At 42.2% G+C, this 19129-nt stretch overlaps 1 protein-coding gene across 1 annotated transcript; it reads left to right on the forward strand.

Annotated features, from left to right (window-relative positions):
* The first annotated feature begins 4996 nt into the window (after positions 1–4996).
* On the forward strand, positions 4997–6563 carry LOC139662716 (zinc finger BED domain-containing protein 5-like). Its single transcript, XM_071541441.1, has 3 exons — positions 4997–5428; positions 5547–5828; positions 6087–6563. The coding sequence occupies exons 1-3, from the start codon at positions 4997–4999 to the stop codon at positions 6561–6563; spliced, it is 1191 nt and encodes a 396-aa protein (XP_071397542.1).
* The last annotated feature ends 12566 nt before the right edge of the window (positions 6564–19129 follow it).

A 19129-nucleotide genomic window follows, 5' to 3' on the forward strand; every position in this document is an offset into this window, starting at 1 on the left:
ACAGCGACACACAGACAGACGCACACACACACACACACACACACACGACGGTGATTAGATGTCCCGGTTTGTCCGGGATTGTCCCGGTTTCAAGATGGGTGTCCCGAGTCCCGACAAATAGGCCTATCTGTAAAACACTAAAATGCCCCGGTTTTCAACAGGAGAGGAAGAACTTTGTGCTGGACTTCACCAGAACCTGAAAAGGCACTGTAAGCAGGGAGGGTCCATTCCAGCGGCATCCCATCTCCGCTCAGACTACCTCCCAGAGCTCTTCCCACAGTACCTACAGGACATTAAGGATGCTGTTCAGGGACAGGCAGTCTATGTCATTGCAGATGAGACTACAGATGCGTGTGGGCGGTGTGTCTTGGTCTTGGAGCAGACCTGATCTTTTTAGACACTGTGAATTACAGCAGAGTGTCACAGGCCATCATCTCCTGCCTTAATAATAATAATGTCGCTTTCAGTGACGTCTGGGCATTTGTCACAGACTCAGCCATTTACATGAAGAAGGCCTACAACACCATCCTTCTGGGTCTCTTCCCCAACTCCAGGCATGTCACCTGCCTTGCTCACCTCCTCAACCTGGTACTGGAGGTCTTTCCAGATAACTTTGGAGATGTCAACCAGCTGTGTGCTCTGGTGAAGAGGGTTTTCTGCCAGGCACCTCAGCGTCGCCTTGGGCTGAGAGCCTTCATGGAGCAGCAGGGTCTTTCTCCTGTAATGCCTGTTTTTGCTGTGCAGACCAGGTGGGGCTCCTGGATCAAAGCGGTGCAGTATCTGGCAGAGCACATAGATGTCTTAAGTGACTTCACTGCCACCTTGCCACTCTCCTCCAAGGCAGTGCAGGACCTGAAGTTGCTGCTGGAGAAGAAGAGAGCTCAACTGAAGACCAAAGCTGTCTTCATTGTGGAGCACAGCACAGAGATCCTGGCCATGCTCACCAGACTGGAGGAGACTTCTACTCCCTCTGCCACCACCATCTTCAGCCAGCTGGAGGACCTGCAGATGCTGTTTGAGTATGGGCGCAGTGCAGAGGCTGAGGACTGGCGTCCTGGCACCAGGGAGATGCTGAGCACACTGGAAGAGGAGGAGCGGCTCTCCTGCTCAGTGCTCTTCCAGGAGGCCATGGCCAGCTGCTCCACCAAGCTGCAAGCAGTACTGGAGAGGCACCCCAGCATGGACCTCTTCAAAATGCAAAATGCTTTTGAACCAACCAAGGTGGCTGGTGGCAGGAACAATATCAAGGACTATGTGGAGGTCATCCCTGTTCTCAGCCAGGTATCAGTGGAGGAATGGCACCGCTACATTTGCATGGACAAATCGGATGCAGATGAAGTCAGTACTGCTGAGTGGTGGGCTGTGAGGGAGGACAGGATGCCAACTTTGGCCCCCCTCACACCTCCCTACTACCTCAGTGGATGTTGAGAGGCTGTTCTCACATTATGCGAAGCTTCTCACTCAGTACAGAAGGAGCCTGACAGAAAATAATGTCAAGATGCTGCTCATTGCCAAATTCAACAGCACCCAGTAGCACTGAGATCCACCCATCTCCCCCCCATTCTCCTCACTCTTTCTCTCCCCCCACACATAACTGTGCACACATACACACTCACACCATGACATGCAGCTTTAACCTTGTTTAATGGATGGTTATGGTAAACTTTTCTTTTCTTTGTTATTGTCTTTCATATGTTCTCCACTCAATTCCAGAGGAGAATAGAAAATGTTACCTCTGTGATCTGGGAGAGGTTGAAAATGAAATGCAGCTCAGTTTGTGTTAAATGCCTACCAACAGCATAGGGGGGGCGCTTTATGTTTGATGTGTTAGAGGCACAGTCTGTGCCTCAGATGTGTCTAAGTTATGTTTTATAGCTGTAATGTTTAAGAAGCAGGACTGTGCTCATATTTGGTTTGACATTGTTTGACATGTATGGAGGTGTATTGTATTTGTTCTTTCGCGCTCACTATGTTATTGCTCTTTTTGTTATGTTTGTAGTGTCTTGTAAGCCCATGCGGGCTGGGCACCTTTTGGTGCATGACACTTTGAAAAATAAATTACTTACTTACTTACTGTATTCGTATGAGTTTTAAATTCAGTGTTCATTTTACACTCCAAGACATTTCCCATCCATCTCTCTCTCTGTATCACACACAATTGTATTTCTTAAACAGCTTAAATGTTTGCTTGTTAATATTCCTGTTTGTACATGAGATTATTTATTTATTGATGCAACTTTTGCTTTATTTAAAGTATTTATAGTATATTTATAATATATTTATTGTATTTACACTTTAAAGAGAGTTTCTTAAATAATATTGATAATAAAAATTGTAAACTTCATGGCTATTGTGCTGTCTCTCTCAATTATCACAAATACTTAAGTATTCCCATCTTGATTTAACACATTTTAAGTAGCTAGAATTTCTAAAACACATTTTTTATGTTACGATATGGTTGTTGTACACCTAAGAAGCAAAAAATTCCACTCCGCAGAATTCCACAGATTTTAAAAAGCAATACGCGCAGAAAATGGAAAAAAAATGACGCAGATTCGGTTTGGGTCTAGCTATGATTTACTATGTTCAATTGTACTATGTACTATGTTCAAATAAAAAAAAATATTTGAACTGAAAATGAATGTCCCAATTTACCTTACCAGCTGTCCCATTTTACCTGAACATGCCATCAATGTGAGAGAAGGGGTCTTGGTGTGTTTGAAGGTCTGTAGTTTCTAAACAAGTATACTTTACAACATCATTTCAAAACAGAAATATTGCAGAGATCCGTGATAACTTATAAAAACATCATTGGAGTAAGTAACCAGCTTTTTTGATGGTCTCCTGGTAATTCTACCAAAAGTGTCCTAAATTACCTGATTCCACCCTACTGCACTACTTTACTACACTGCAGTAACTGCATAAGTGGAACACTCCCCTGTGTACACTCACAGATGTAGATTTTGTAACATAACAGCACCCCATTATGATCCTTCACAAGCAGTGTTATGTTTCTACATGTGCCTTTTTTAATGCCTTTTCTAAAATAAAATAATTGTATTCTGTATGAACAGTCAGTGTCGAATGTCGTATTGGTTTCACATTTAATTTACATGGGTGTGTAAAGGGAAACCCACACACACTGTCTACACTTGCATGGTGCTTTATAATAAAGCACCATGTGTAGACAGTGTGTGGGATTATATTACTTTTTCAGTAACTTTTGGCCTATACCCCTGTCACTAAAATACCTTTATGTGTGCTAAAGTTTTTTCTACATGGATGTGTAATAAAGTATAACACAGTTATTTTACTCAAATTTATTGTCATGTAAAATATTATCTAAAGTCACATGTTCAAATCAATTCATGCACAGAATGCATAAAAGAAACTTACTGCTCTCTACCTCTAAGCTGTAAGGGCCCGTAGTCTGCTTTATAAATGTTCATTGCATTCTGTAGTGAGAACACATTCAAACATACAGGCTCCAGACCAGGATGATCAACATGCATGAAGCTGCTTCATTCTTCTGGTAACCTAAGGAATGAGAAAGGGTAACTGTTATTGAATTTTGCAAGCTTTATACGAACATTACACTGACAATTACGTTTATCTATATTATATGTTTATTAGCACAGACAATTTAGAGTAGATGTGAGTACTGTACAACCTAATGTACAGGACAAACAAAGGTGTCAACTCTAAAAGAGGTAAGATGTTATGTACAGGGAGAATGACCAGCAGGCCTCCATGAGATGCAGTTTTTGAATATTTCAGCTATAGTTCTAAAACTGTTGAGCTAGCGTTATAGCTGAGTAACACTGGCATAAATTACGACAGTCATATGTCCAAATGGTAGATAGCATGGGACATACCCATATGTTTGCCGGTGTCGTGACAATATTTGTATCCACCGCAGATGAGTTCTTCTTTTGCGTCTTCACATCAATTTGATGTAATTGAACGTAATAACTACACAATGTCTGGTGTGGATTTGTTTCCTATCGCTAGCCAGTACAACGGCAATTGTAAGAAACTTGATGGAACAACATTACAGCAGCTATCAAATTAGTAAAAAGCTACCGACACCAGTAAAAAGCTACCGACACCTACTGTGTTGACGAGCTTACTAAACAGCCTCAAACCACCGGCACCGGTGAACGTCAGGCTAAAAGCAAATCAAACAAACCATACGGTATAGTTACAGTGCGAGACACGGCAGGTAACGTTAGATATCGTTTTTATGGGACAGAGAAGATGGAGAGGTCCCCACAGAGCCTGGATTTGTGTGATTTTTTGCAACAGAATTCATAACCTTATTTTAAAGAGCACTGAGAAATGTTTTAAACAGCTAAAAAGAGCATAATATGGGACCTTTAACCTGCTCCGGAGCAGGTTAGCCGTCCAGCATAAGTTACCATGGTGATCTACCCTGGTTAAAAGTGAACCACCGTCGCAACCCTAAAAACCCAGGGTTAAACCTGAAGTTACCTTGCTAACCCTAAATCCTGCTTTGTAGTACAGGCCTCAGAGTAACAAAGACTATAGTTACAAGAACTAGGTAAACAAAGACAAACAAACCAGCAAACAAAGGCAGGTGGCTGAGACATAATTACTGGACTAGTAATCCAACTAAACAAGGGACAGCTGGTGACTGGCGGGAAACAGGGAGAGCTGATTGGTTGGGGAAAACACGCAGGGCAGGGCTAACGAGGGTTGATGTAGGGCAGGTGGAGAATGGCATCTGAGAGACATAGATGCCAGACTGTGACAGAGTGTGTCAAAGAATTTATTGCACCTAATAAAGTACAAATTTACAGTCTGTTTAGAAAATCTTCAGATTTGAGGGCACTTTCCATTTTTTCTTTAAAAATGGTAAGCCTTTCCATTGCCTCCTCACTCAAATTTTGTTGGAGATTAAGGCCAAACAGTTCTAATTCACTGTCAAAAAAGAAAACAGTGAGTCAGTAAACAAATAGTATTGTAGATAAATGAAATGGCCGCCGATACAGAGGAGCAGCTGTGTGCCATCCTGCGGAACTCTCCATTCAGCCTTCAGCTGGATGAGACAACCACCTCTGACAACAACGCTCTGCTGATGGCCTATGTCCGCTATAAGGCCTCCAACAGTCAGGAGATGGCTGAGGAATTTTTGTTTTCCAAATATCTGGAAACAGACACCAAGGGCCAGACCATTTTTAATGCGCTTTATGCGCATCTACAGGAGAAGTCAATCCCCATCACCAACATCCTCGCATGCGCCACTGATGGTGCCCCCTCCATGGTTGGCAGGTACCGTGGCTTCACCGCTCTGCTGAAGGAGCAGGTCCCGCATGTCCTCACAGTCCACTGTGTCTTGCACCGCCACAACCTTGTGGCCAAATCTAAAAGTCCACCTCTCCACGAGTCTCTCAATGTTGCAGTCAAGGCAATAAACAAAATTAAAGCCCATCCCGTGAATGACAGGCTCTTCTGACAGCTGTGTCAGGAAAATGATGACATTTGAGCGTCTTCTTCTCCATAATGATGTCCACTGGCTCTCAAAGGGAAACTGCCTTGCTCGTTTTTGTGAGCTGTTTGACAGCATCGTGGAGTTCCTGGAGGAGGTTGATGCAGCTCTCGGGGAAAAGGTGTCATCCAGCCGCTGCGACATCATGTACCTCGCAGACTTTTTTGAAAAGATGAATGAAGTCACCCTAAAGCTCCAAGGAAATGGCGTTACTCTGGTCCAGTGCAAGGCGGTCATTCACAGTCTCACTTCCAGGCTGGATCTGTACAAGCAGAGCATAGGCAGGAGGCAGTTTGCGCATTTCCCGCAGTTGACCAAGGTGATCTACTATTTTTCAGAAGCTAAATAGATATAATAGGCCCGCTATTATTATAATTAATATATTTGTTTTCTATGAATACATTATGTTGTAATGTTTATTATATTGACTTGTCTGAAAATATAGGCCTATATCCCTATGCATTATAAATATAAAGAAACATTTATTAGTAGACTAGTAATTAGCAATAAAATAACCAGTTCAAAATCGTCTAAAAATCTGCACCAGAGAGCAATTTGCTGGTTATACTCATTGCAGGTGTCTGAGGCTCTTACCGATGACCGCCTCCTCATTTACATCGACCACCTGAGGATGGTTAAGGCCGACATGGAGATCCGCTTCAGGGACCTCCTGAACCTCGATGTTCCCGTCTGGGTGGTGCAGCCCTTTCAGGCGGACGTGACCGAATGCGAGCCCGCTGTCCAGGAGCATCTTATCGACATCCAGTGCGACGACGAGGCTCAGGCTACTTTCCGCACCTCTGGCTGGGGCAGCATGTGGGTCAAATATGCCCAGCGTTACCCGGCTCTCTGGGAGAAGACCAGGCTGCTGCTTCTTGCTTTCCCAACAACATATTTAGTTGAGCAGGGATTCAGCCAGGTCCTCCACATGCAGTCCAAGTACCGCAATCGCTTGGACTTGATGGCCTCAGGCGCACTATGGCTGAAACTAACTTCTCTGCAACCCGCAGTGAAGAAACTAGCAGAGAACCACCAAGCGCAGGGCTCACCCTAACTTTCAAAGCAATTTAGCTTATTTCCTTTGAAAGTCAAGATATAGCCTATCCTTCTGCTTTTTTTTCCAATAGCCTCAGACGTTTTTCTTGGTGGGCTGCTCTTGTTTTCCGTTGGAACAATTAATAAGAATGCTTCTTGTTTGGCATTTCTGATTGGCTGCTGTTTGTAATAGGCCTACGCCTGTGATTAATGTTTGAATGTAACCGTTGCATTTGTTTAACACTCATAAATATAATTTCTATTCATGTGGCTTTTTTGCTCCCTGGGAAACTAATGATAATGATATTCCAACTGTCCAGTTAAACACAGAATAATAATAATACTAATACTACTACTACTACTACTACTAATAATAATAATAATGATAATAATAATAATATAAATAAATAATACATATATAGGCCTAATATAAATATAATAATAATAATAATAATAATCTTAACAATAATAATAATAATTAAAACTGCAAGCAGTGATGAGCGGGCCCTCGCCTCTGTGTGCAAGTTGGGGTGTGCTGCGTTACCCGACACCGACCGGTCGACGTGGCCCACACCATGAAAATTCCATGTAAATCATGTGGTGATTGTCACACAAGGCTTACTTCCTGTCGCCAGTAGGTGGCGCAATGCCTATGACTCCCAATTGGCCTGTAGATGTCCTCAGGCCTGGACTCTTGTCCAGCATGTGAAATGTGATGGAAATTGGACAATGTACATTCAAGTTATCACAGCTTCCTGTGTCATGGCGAAACATTGACATGTGAAATGTGGAATGGATGTGTTGTCCTGCTCATGTTGTGTAATTGAAAGTCAAGCCTTGCACAGCTTTCTATGGTCAAGGTGTGGTATACATGGTGGCCAGTGTTAGTGTGTATGCGATGAACCGCTGTAAAGCAGAAATGTACAATAAACAAACTTGTAGATATGGAATTGGACATAATGGCCATATGTGACCCACAAGGTCTTGCAGTAACAGGATAGCAGGACATCCATGGAACATCAGGACTGTGAAGCAATGTGAATAGTGTGGGAAATTCTGTCAGAGCATAGTATAGGTAAGTGTTTTTTTTGGAGGAGCTGGCTGTAGAATACCTTTAATAGACTGTTGTAATATAAATGTGAGGAAAGAATGAGAAGAAAGTAGTAAAGGAGGAAGGAACAGGAAGAAGAAATAGCTATTTTATAAAGGAAGTTGGAATAGCTTGAATAGGAAGAAGGAGAGTTAAACAAGATGAAGTGGAAGGTTTGAATAATGTAAAAGTATTAATTGGTAAATAAAGAATAAAATTGGTAATTTGTGTGTGGGGGTTTTGTGTTCTTTAGGGCAGTAGTGGGTTGGTAGTAGTTAGGTTTTGGGAATCAGTGGAGTGTTGATTTTTAGTGTTGTATCAGTTTCAGTTAAGGGGTTAATGTTTAAGGTGTAAGATCAAATGGAAGTGGGCAAGGTTGGTAGTAGGGGTACAATAGGTTTGTATCAAGCTAGAATGAAGATGCAATTGAACTTTTAGCTGTGTTGTGAAAATAGGGGATTTAACAGTTAGGTTATGTAAGTTCATTGTATATTTAATAAACTATGTGTTATGGCAAAGGCTTTAACTTTGAAGGCGTATAAATATGAATGGTGTAAATATAAGAGCAGGTTGTGATTACAAGATGTGTGATAATGTGACTGGCAGTGTACATCGATATGCGTTGTCTCGCTGGAAACTAGAATTTCCGAGCTTAACAATGACAGTAAATGCAGCACAAGTGGAACGATACAGCTGGTGGCATTTCCGGTGAGAAGTAGCAGGTAATAGGCACGGTTTACATGTATACGGACAAAAGTTTTCTTCTTGATTATCCAAGGCGTAGTTAACTGCGGCAAAACACGCTAGACTGTAGTTGTTGTGGTGGCAGCCGTTAGTGTGGGTGGCTTTTGTTGATAGCGATATTTTTGCTTGCCACATTAGCCATTTAAGGCGAGAGTCTATGTGGGTTTGTGGATGTAGCGCAGGCTTTTGTCGTCATCTGGCGTACATTTATAGATGTATGTAGCCCATGACGCGAACACGACAGAAAAAGCAGTAATTGAATGCGTAACCAGAAATAAGGAGCATGCAGTATCAAGAGTTTAAAACAGTGGCATATGTTTATTAAAAAGTGCAAAAAAATCAAAAGAAACAATATAAAAAAGAAAAATCAAGCCAGCTGCCGTTCCTCGTCGACAGTCTGGAGAGCGTCAGCGTCCGTGGGCATGGCGACGGGGGGGCGGCGGCGGCAGCACTGACGGGAGAGAGCATGGTAGGCGGTGGCGGGGTCATCTGCATCCATATCTTGTGAAGGAGGAAAAAATGTTGATAAAGCTGTAGGTTGTGCGATTATAAGTGTGGCAGGTGGCACTGAGTAAAAAAGGGGAGGTGCACCAATTAGCAGGGTTTGTAGATATAGGGCTACCTGCAGGAGGAACGCAGGTTGCAGCGGTTGGTTCAGGCCGGTGGAGTGAGGCAGGTGCACATCTCATTCCATGCTGGCCTGCAGGGAAGACCGGAGTGCAGGAACAACGGGTAGGCCTAAAGCTGTTTTCTGTGTAGTGTTTTTACTGTCAGGTTTGAATGTGTGTGTGACATGAATGGTTTTCATGTATTTCAGACCTGCTTCCCTGTTCTTTGTTGCGGCTGGTAGTCTAGGAAATAGATCGACATACCAGGTATTTTAAAATAGTTTTTTAACATTTAATTGGTATGCATTTTAAAATAAAGTGTCTAAGATTGTTAATTTTTGTTTCCTGCAGAGCATCAGTGGTCCACTAGCTGCTCTTGCCGTGGGACTATTTTTCGTTCGTTGCCAGTTTGTTTTTTGGGGTTTCTTTTTCTGTCTAGTCCGCCCTGGCAAGTGTGCTGGTAGCGGGCAAAAATATATGGGTATTGCCCTTGGGGCGGACTAGTTTTCGTTTCTTTTTTGTTTTCGTTTGTTTGTTTTGTTTATCTGTTCACTTCCCCCACCAATAACTGTACTTAGCTTGATTCCCAGCCAGACCGTCAGGGCAGGCTTAAGAGGTGACGTGGTTATTAATCGTTTGCAGTGAAATTAATCACGTGTGTAAACCTTGGAGTGTGTTCACTAACCTAGCGTGCAAGCCTTATTGCCTACAGTGTGCACTGGTGTGATGTGGTGGAACTCAGCCCCTGCCCTGTTAGCGATAGCTGGGAACAACAGTGAGGAGGTTAAGGTGGGCGAACTTAATTTGTCAAGCCTGAACTTTGCAAATAAAAAAGAATGTTTACTCTTTACCTCCGTGATTGTCATTCATTTTGCTAATGACTTGTAGCGGGTGTAACACAAGCAAACACGTATCCGCGAGCATTCGATATAAAGTGATTTTCACCCACCTGCCATCATTATGTGTCCCCACTCCAGGGTGTACAGGCGGGCTTCTGTGTCGTCTAGTTGTTCCTGGAGGGAACGAAGGCTGGCCGATGCGTCATCCAGTTGTTGCTGTAGTTTTTTTTTATGTAGGCTATTGCTGGTGGAATGCCGCTTGCTGTGTACAAGCAACGTCTTTGTGCTCCAGCCGCGTAACAGTGTTGACGACCGTGGTTCCCGTAGCTGCTATGCGTTCAGCTAGGAGTTGACGGCTGACAGTGGAGTCCACACAGTTATACTGTGAAAACATAAATACATGTTGATGTAGCGTTTGTAATGAATCGATGCAAAGGTTACTAGTAGATGCACACATGTAGAGAAGATATTAGTCTATTTTTGAGTGGACTTTACTTACGGTTAGGAGCTCGAACCATTCTTTGATTGTTGCCACTTCAGCGGAGGCAGCAGGCGGCAGCTTGGTGGGAGAAGGTGTGTGGTGGGCCATTGTTTTAGTCGTGGATGATTGAAGAAGAATGACCAGAAAGAGTTTGAGCAAACCACAATTCGCGCGCTGTTATATAGGGGCGGTGTTGTGCTGGTCGTGGGCACGCCCACTCGTAGAATTGGCTGAGTGTCATGTTTGGGGAATATATAATTTTGTAATGTTTTTTGTAAGTATAATTGAAAGGCAAAGAAAATCAGTCACTGCGATTGTGAGAGGTGCAATGCACCCAGCAAGATAGGTTTTTGTGGACATGTGAGTTAAATAAATACACTTATAGGAAGCTAGACAGAGTTTCCAAGTAGATGGTATTTTAGTAAATAGGTATGAAATGTAAGTGAAGTGAGTGGCTGTAATGGTTTACAAAATACATAGCAGAAAATAACATAGTGAGGTCACATAAAAGGTATTGATGTAAGGGGTTTTTAATATGGATCTTTTGCTATGCTAGTTTTCTGTTCAGTTTTATTTATCTATAATTGTGTATGAATGTTTTTCTGTTGGTGTCAGTACAAGAATGGACAATGTAGTAAAATCTAAATTTTGTATAATGGAATGCTCTGGACAATAAAGGCTACATTATGTGGACAAAATCTTGGATTCTTGGAATCTATTTTGTATAGAAAAACAATTGTATTTTGATATGAATGACAGATCCCATAATTGTTTTTTTTAAATGTTTGTTGAAGAGGTACAGTTGATATGAAATATGCATTGACATTCTATTGATGGAGTTGCCTGTAGCCTATGTGAGAAGCAGCATAAAAGGATTTGTAAGTTTTGAAAGATTTTTAAATAGGGTTTTTTTGCTTTTGTTGTAAGAATTGACAATGTAATGTTGCATTTGTAGTGTGCCTTGCACCTTATGCAATGTTAAGGTGTATTGATGCAATGCTGCATTATTAGATGGAGGTCAGCTATGTTTCATCTTGTGTGTTCACCAATAAATGTAAATATGCATGTGAGAGAGATTGGATCCAGTGGGAAAATGTATATGAAGGTTATTTTATGGTTTGTCTCATGCCAGAATTTGTGTGTGTAATTGTTGCATTGTATTTGCGAACAGTGGAAGAATTTCTAAGTTTGTATTTGCCTCTGCAGACACAGAGGAGGAAACATATTTACAAAAGAGATAAATGATTTAACACTAAGTAATCCTTTTGTGTTAAATTCTGTCACATAAGTACTGACAATGATATGTTTTTTCTGACATAATGTATACATCATTAGCGTGAGTGTGCTCCATGTTATGTAACAGGGGACTTCAGTCATTCTGTGCAGTTTAAGTGGGGATCATCTTTTTTGTTTTATAGGCCAAAGTTGTAAACAAAGTTCTACAGATAATGGCGTTTAAAGGTTTTCATCCTGTTGAGTTGGTTGTGAGAGAGCCTGTAGATAGACTTGTCATTTTCAAAGGAAAACGGCTGAGGGTGGACTGGGTGTATGGGTCCCCAAGTCATGTGGCTGCCAGTGTCTCAGAGAATGGCTGGATAAACAGTGAGCTCTTCGTTGAGTGGGGTAAGCTGTTCGTGGCGCAGCTGCCGAAGGACGACCTCAGACCTCATGTCCTCCTACTCGACGGCCACAGCAGCCATGTCTATAACATGCCTTTCCTCCAGCTGATGAAAAACCACAATGTTCACGTCATGTGCTACCCATCCCGCACGACACATGTCCTGCAGCCGGCCCACAAGGCTCTTTTTAAGAGCCTTAAGCACAATTGGTACGAGGAAGGGAGAAGGTGGACGAGGGAGACGGCAGGACTCAAGCTGCCAAAAACTGAGTTCTTCTCCCTTTTCAGCTAGGCGTGGCAGAAGACTGCCACAGTTGAGAATGCTCAGGCTGGCTTCAGGGGAACGGGAATGTTTCCCCTGAACAAAAACATCGTCCCCGCTGAGGTCTATGCTCGAAGTACCACCACGGAGAGGGCCGTGCCACCGCCACCCACTGTAGCACCCGCCTTGCCACCCTCACACGCTGAGACGACTTTCAGCATGGAAGATCTGGGTGCAGAGGAAGTTGTCATGTCTTCGCTCGATGATGAAGATATCTCCTTCCTCTGCTTCACCCCATTGCTGGAGGACCCATCCACCCATCAGGACGATGAGCAGCCATCAACCTCTACGGTAGGTAGCCTAGATAACCTGAAAAACATTACCCACTGTGGGCAAGAACACTCAAAACCATTGGTATGGTTCTTTAACTACTTACCCGTCACTGTAACCTGTCACTTACCTGTATCCGTCACCTAAGTCAACCTTCTGTCTTCTGTCTCTTGATTCCCCTCAGGCCGGCCCAGTGACATTCATCGACCTGATTCCCATTCCAAAGAGAGAGAGAGAGGGATTCGAAAGAGGGCTAAACCCCCTAGCTACCGACTCACCAGCACGGAGCATTTCGACTATGTTTCTTCAAAAAAAAAACAAGAAGCCAACAAAGGCTGAGCAAGCAGCCAGCCAAGCAGAAAGCCAAACCTGCAGCAGCTACCCCTGTAAGGTCTGTAGGAGAATGTATGGGGACAAAAGTGACCCAAAGGCGACAGAGGATTGGATTAGCTGTCACCAGTGCCATTGCTGGTTCCACGAGAGCTGTGGGGAGGACTATGGCATAATGGAAGACGAGGGGTTTGTCTGCAAAGACTGTGTATAATTACATTTCACAGTAGCAGTAGGCTACACACAGTAGGCCTATGAATGATTTCATAACCAGTATTCTGGCTCGTTTCACTGGGCCGTTCAGCCCTTTTACGTTCTAACAATTAAAACTAAAACCCAGCTAACATCGATGAAGGTGTGGTGGTTTATGTAGCGATACCAGTGAGACCTTTGGAGAAAGCCCCAATCTTTCTGTGGCTTTCTTGAATCAACACCAAATGGCCATAAAGGTGTCTATCTGACACAACCCACAGCTTCAAAAGTGGTATCTGATAGCAGGAGATGTCTCCCCAAAAGCTCTTGGGGATTAACAACAGGATACTGCGAAGAGGTTTGAAACTTTCTCACACATTCCACAGTTAATGACCTTTATATTCCAGCCATCAGGAGGAGAAGGACTCAAGGACTCAGGAACACTAATGAACTAAACACTCACACACCCATACCTTTCACACATCTGGATATAGGGAATTATCCTCCTTTCTTCATTTGGAGAACAAGACAGTTCTGATTAATCAAAAGGGACAGTCACCATTGGGTGAGAACGGGGAGACATACCAATGGGTCAGTACGAAGAAACAAAAGACTGCTGTTGACACTTACCAGAACCACATCACTACCCCCTCTCTGAAACAGGACAACTACAAATCTTTCCCCTCTCTACATTCTCCTCTAAACCTACTTTCAACCCTGTACTTCTCAAAATGTTTTATTTTGATTTCTTATGTATCTTGAAGTATAGGTTAAATGTGTCAACTATATATATGTTGAAGTTGTTTAACTAGTAGTGAATTGTATGCACCCACAATGTTATCTACTTTAGTTGAGGAAAGTTACAATTATATCACTCTCTCCCTTTCTTTTACATGGTACCACACTGCCACCGTGTGGTCATTTATAGCTATGACAGGTCAGTATAATATCGACCAAGTTTAATTGTATTAAATGGTTAAAATGTTTTTCACATTAGTCACACAGTTAGAAACACAAGTTACATGAGTTAACTTGGTGAAGACTGTATAGGCATATAGTAGGCCAGAAAGGTTTATTTGAGGTCCTTCCATTGATGTGCTAGCTATATAAATATGAATGTAAGTTCACAGGTTTTTATTATTTTGATCAATTGACAACAGTAATTGGTGGAGATGTAAAATACCTGCATATTACTTTAAAAAGAAATCTTTATTAAGATCACTTGGTAATAGATCTCAAAATAAAATAGACTAGAGGAAGAATTCCTCTTACATTCATTTCCCCCCCTCTCCCTGTTCGGGGTGGAATCTCAAACAAAGAAATTAATTAGTAAACAAGGCGTAACAGAAAAAGAGCGCAAAGCGTGATTTGCATGGCCAACCACGCCTGGAAATTCAAAGATCTATAAAACTCTCTTATCTGGCCTTGTTCAAAGTTCAACATTCTGCTCTCGCCAAGAAACCAAAAACAAGATCAACAATTTTAGCTGCAATTCGCCTTTAGTGAAACTTAGAGTTTGAGCCTGGAGTTAGAGACGTCTTCTCCAGATGAACTTAAGAATCGCTTGCAAGAAGTTTGAACCTCGCGTCTAATAGTTAAGAAGTTATCAACGCCCGGCCAAGCGAAGATTGCTTTTGAAGCTATTTAGGAACAAGATCATTTAGACTTTTACAACAGTTAAGAAGAGCTAGAAACTTCAACTCCGTCCAGCAGCCAACACTGGTGCAACATCGCCACAGTGTTCTACATCCAGAGGCCTGACGACTACAGCTTTGACGAGCCGGTAGCGCTGCTTGCCCCGACGTGACGATAGTACCAGAGACCAGCTGTTCCATCCAGCGTCTGCCGTTGCCAGGTAACCGGCCACGCCGAGTCCGTCTCTCCGAGCTCAGCGGGACCAGACAGCCCGACCGGCAAGACTTCCCAACTGAACAAAGTAGGCTCTGACTATCCACGTCTTTACTGCTGAGAGTTGATGCAAAAGCTTAGATTCAAATCATCTTAATAGGTCAAGAAAGTTAGGCTTTATAGTTCAGTTGTCCTGTAACTTTCTGCCTCGTCCCTCTGCTTAATTGATCCATACATACCTCCATTTACTGCTGCCAATTCTTATTCCCACATTTCATTATCATTTTACTTTCATCCTTATTTTGTTTCATTACCTTTCATGCCTATTTTAGTCTATAGTTCCAGTATTTCATTATGGTGATCAATATCAGTGACTTATAGCCTATTGCTTATTTCATTGAACATGGTTATACTTGGATTGTTAAATAAATATTCCCATTTATTGCAGAGAAGTTGTCATGTGTTTCCTTACCTGCAGAGAAAAGTAATCCCTGAACTGGAAAGATCTCATGATCTTTAGATTGACTGATTAGTATGAGTAAAGGTCCTTCATTTACGAAGGTGGTGCCCCTACTAGTGTAATTTGATCTCTTGATCAAAATATTAATATTTACAGTGCATCCAGAAAGTATTCACACCCCTTCACTTTTTCCACATTTTATGTTACAGACTTATTCTAAAATGGATTGAGTTTATTTTTCTTCTCAAAAATCGACCCACAATAGCCCATAATGACAAAGTGAAAACAGGTTTTTAGACATTTTTGCAAATTTATTAAAAATAAAAAAACTAAAATATCACATGTACATAAGTATTCACACCCTTTGCTATGACACTCAAAATTGAGCTCAGGTGCATCCTGTTTCCACTGATCATCCTTGAGATGTTTCTACAACTTGATTGGAGTCCACCTGTGGTAAATTCAATTGACTGGACATGATTTGGAAAGGCACACACCTGTTTATATAAGGTCCCACAGTTGACAGTGCATGTCAGAGCAGAAACCAAGCCATGAAGTCAAAGGAACTGTCCGTAGACCTCCGAGACAGGATTGTGTCGAGGCACAGATCTGGGGAAGGGTACCAAAAAATTTCTGCAGCTTTGAAGGTCCCGAAGAGCACAGTGGTCTCCATCATTCGTAAATGGAAGAAGTTTGGAACCACCAGGACTCTTCCTAGAGCTGGCCGCCCGGACAAACTGAGCAATCCTGGGAGAAGGGCCTTGGTCAGGGAGGTGACCAAGAACCCGATGGTCACTCTGACAGAGCTCCAGGATTCCTCTCTGAAGATGGGAGAACCTTCCAGAAGGTCAACCATCTCTGCAGCACTCCACCAATCAGGCCTTTATGGTAGAGTGGCCAGACGGAAGCCACTCCTCAGTAAAAGGCACATGACAGCGTTTGCCAAAAAGCACCTAAAGGACTCTCAGACCATGAGAAACAAGATTCTCTGGTCTGATGAAACCAAGATTGAACTCTTTGGCCTGAATGCCAAGCGTCATGTCTAGAGGAAACCAGGCACTGCTCATCACCTGGCCAATACAATCCCTTCGGTGAAGCATGGTGGTGGCAGCATCATGCTGTGGGGATGTTTTTCAGCGGCAGGAACTGGGCGACTAGTCCGGATAGAGGGAAAGATGAATGCAGCAAACTACAGAGAGATCCTTGATGAAAACCTGGTCCAGAGCGCTCTGGACCTCAGACTGGGGCGAAGGTTCACCTTCCAACAGGACAATGACCCTAAGCACACAGCCAAGATAACAAAGGAGTGGCTTCGGGACAAGTCTGTGAATATTCTTGAGTGGGCCAGCCAGAGCCCGGACTTGAACCCGATCGAACATCTCTGGAGAGACCTGAAAATAGCTGTGCACCGACGCTCCCCATCCAACCTGATGGAGCTTGAGAGGATCTGCAGAGAAGAATGGGAGAAACTGCCCAAAAACAGGTGTGCCAAGCTTGTAGCGTCATACCCAAGAAGACTTGAGGCTGTAATCGCTGCCAAAGGTGCTTCAACAAAGTACTAAGTTATGGGTGTGAATACTTATGTACATGTGATATTCTAGTTTTTTTTATTTTTAATAAATTTGCAAAAATTTCTAAAAACCTGTTTTCACTTTGTCATTATGGGCTATTGTGGGTCGATTTTTGAGAAGAAAAATAAACTCAATCTATTTTACAATAAGTCTGTAACGTAACAAAATGTGGAAAAAGTGAAGGGGTGTGAATACTTTCTGGATGCACTGTATATGCCTTTACCAAATTATAAGTTCGATATTTTCTACTCTACACGCTACATTTAGTAGGATGAAATATGATGAATATTAAATATTAAACATTTAAGAGGTTATGTTAAGGTTTAAGGTTAACAGGGTGTTAGTCGCTATATCTGTCCTTGGTCATTACTAAGCCGTTTGGGGTTTCCTTCAGCAGTATCGTGTCAGTGTCGGTTCATATTTCACGGCACGCAGTTATTTCACTCTGTGCAGCCCTTCTATAAACTTAAAGTGTTGATTTTTATTTTTGTTATTATATAATAATTACTATTATATAATTATAATTAATTAATTGTAAATATTTTTGTATTCATACAACACCTGATTCCCTATTTTACTCTGTTCAGCCCTTCTATAAGCTATGATTTACTATGTTCAATTGTACTACGTACTATGTTCAAATAAAAAAAAAAAATTTGAACTGAAAATGAATGTCCCAATTTACTTTACCAGCTGTCCCATTTTACCTGAACATGCCATCAACGTGAGAGAAGGGGTCTTGCTGTGTTTGAAGGTCTGTAGTTTCTAAACAAGTATACTTTACAATATAATTTCAAAACAGAAATATTGCAGAGATCCGTGATAACTTATAAAAACATCATTGGAGTAAGTATCCAGCTTTTTTGATGGTCTCCTGGTAATTCTACCAAAAAGTGTCCCAAATTACCTGATTCCACCCTATGTAAACAATAGAGACATGACAGACATTAATGTTCATGTACACTCCAAGACTGAAGAATAACATGCAATGTAGTAATATGCAATGCCTCATTTCCATCTGTAGACTATGAAGTTCAATCTGGAGCAACAAGATGGAACCACCAGCTGATGAGTCTGACGTACTGAACAGCAAAAACTATCATCTGTTCCAAACCATTAATTCAAGAACAGAGGCCTCATGTGAAGAATCCAACATATGAGGGACTAAAAAAAGTTATAGACGAGTTGAGAAATGATGAGGTTCACAAACGTGTTTCTCCGCACAAAGAAGATATACTGGGTTTCAAAATCCAGGTGTCTTATCATAAATTATGTAGAGCCTCATACACCACAAAGACGAACATCAAAGGACCGGATGCAACCAGAAATCATGAGGCTTAATCTACATCAATGGGTCTCAATGTTGGGTCCGTAGACCACCAGGGGTCCTTGAGGGCGTTCCAGGGGGTCCCCAGCACATGGATGAACTGTTAAACTTAACCACTATTTCATTTACAAGACGTTAACACAGTTGGAGAATGTAGAAGAATGACTGTTGTGATCATAGTGTCACTGTTATCTCTCGACCTACAACGCAGGTAGTCATGGGATTCTGGACAAAATCGTATCTGACAATAAAAATATTCTCAGATTTGGGTCCGAGAGACAAAATCATCAAATAGCGGTCCGTGGCTCTAATGTGGACTAAATTATGGGGTCCTTGATATGAAAAAGGTTGAGAATCACTGATCTACACCAACCACCTTATCTGGAAGATTAAGTAGGGAGGACACCATTTCATTCAATGTCCGAAGAGATTGCTTCATTTGCGGGAAAGACCGTGTAAGACCAGAGAGCCTTATCTCAATCACCACCGGCACTGGCAAGAACACCAGAGACAAACTGCTCCATGCAGCAGAAGAGAGAGCAGATGAACAAATTGAGCTTTGAATGCTGGCATATCAAGATCTCTTTGCTTTTGATGCCAAGTATCATCGAAGCTGTCTGGCACATTACATCTCTGATAGAAATGTGGCCGCAGCTAAACGAAAGCGTCGAAGACAGGAACGTTCGACAGGCAATAGTCTTTTTGCCTCTAAATTTATCAGTTAATTTGTGTTACTTCCACCCTTCTGGGGCTCGCCTTAAATGATAAATGGCAATGCTGAATGATAGAAAGTGGTGATAAATGATGAAAATGGCTCTGTTTTTATCAAATCACCACCATTTTAATCAAATCACTTGCCAGTTTATCACTCAGTTTTTCAATTCA

The sequence above is a fragment of the Centroberyx affinis genome, unplaced genomic scaffold (genome assembly GCF_046629955.1).
Source record: "Centroberyx affinis isolate AG114_WGS23_722 - 3 ecotype Tasmania unplaced genomic scaffold, CSIRO-AGI_Caff_v1 ptg003878l_1, whole genome shotgun sequence".
Classification (NCBI taxonomy): domain Eukaryota; kingdom Metazoa; phylum Chordata; class Actinopteri; order Beryciformes; family Berycidae; genus Centroberyx; species Centroberyx affinis.

Excerpts from the sequence above, each read along its gene's own strand:
- LOC139662716 (XM_071541441.1), top strand. The coding sequence starts at position 4,997 with ATGGCCGCCGATACAGAGGAGCAGCTGTGTGCCATCCTGCGGAACTCT. Across the intron at positions 5,429-5,546 it reads CTCTCAATGTTGCAGTCAAG|GGAAACTGCCTTGCTCGTTT; the intron begins GCAATAAACAAA and ends TGGCTCTCAAAG. Across the intron at positions 5,829-6,086 it reads ATTTCCCGCAGTTGACCAAG|GTGTCTGAGGCTCTTACCGA; the intron begins GTGATCTACTAT and ends TACTCATTGCAG.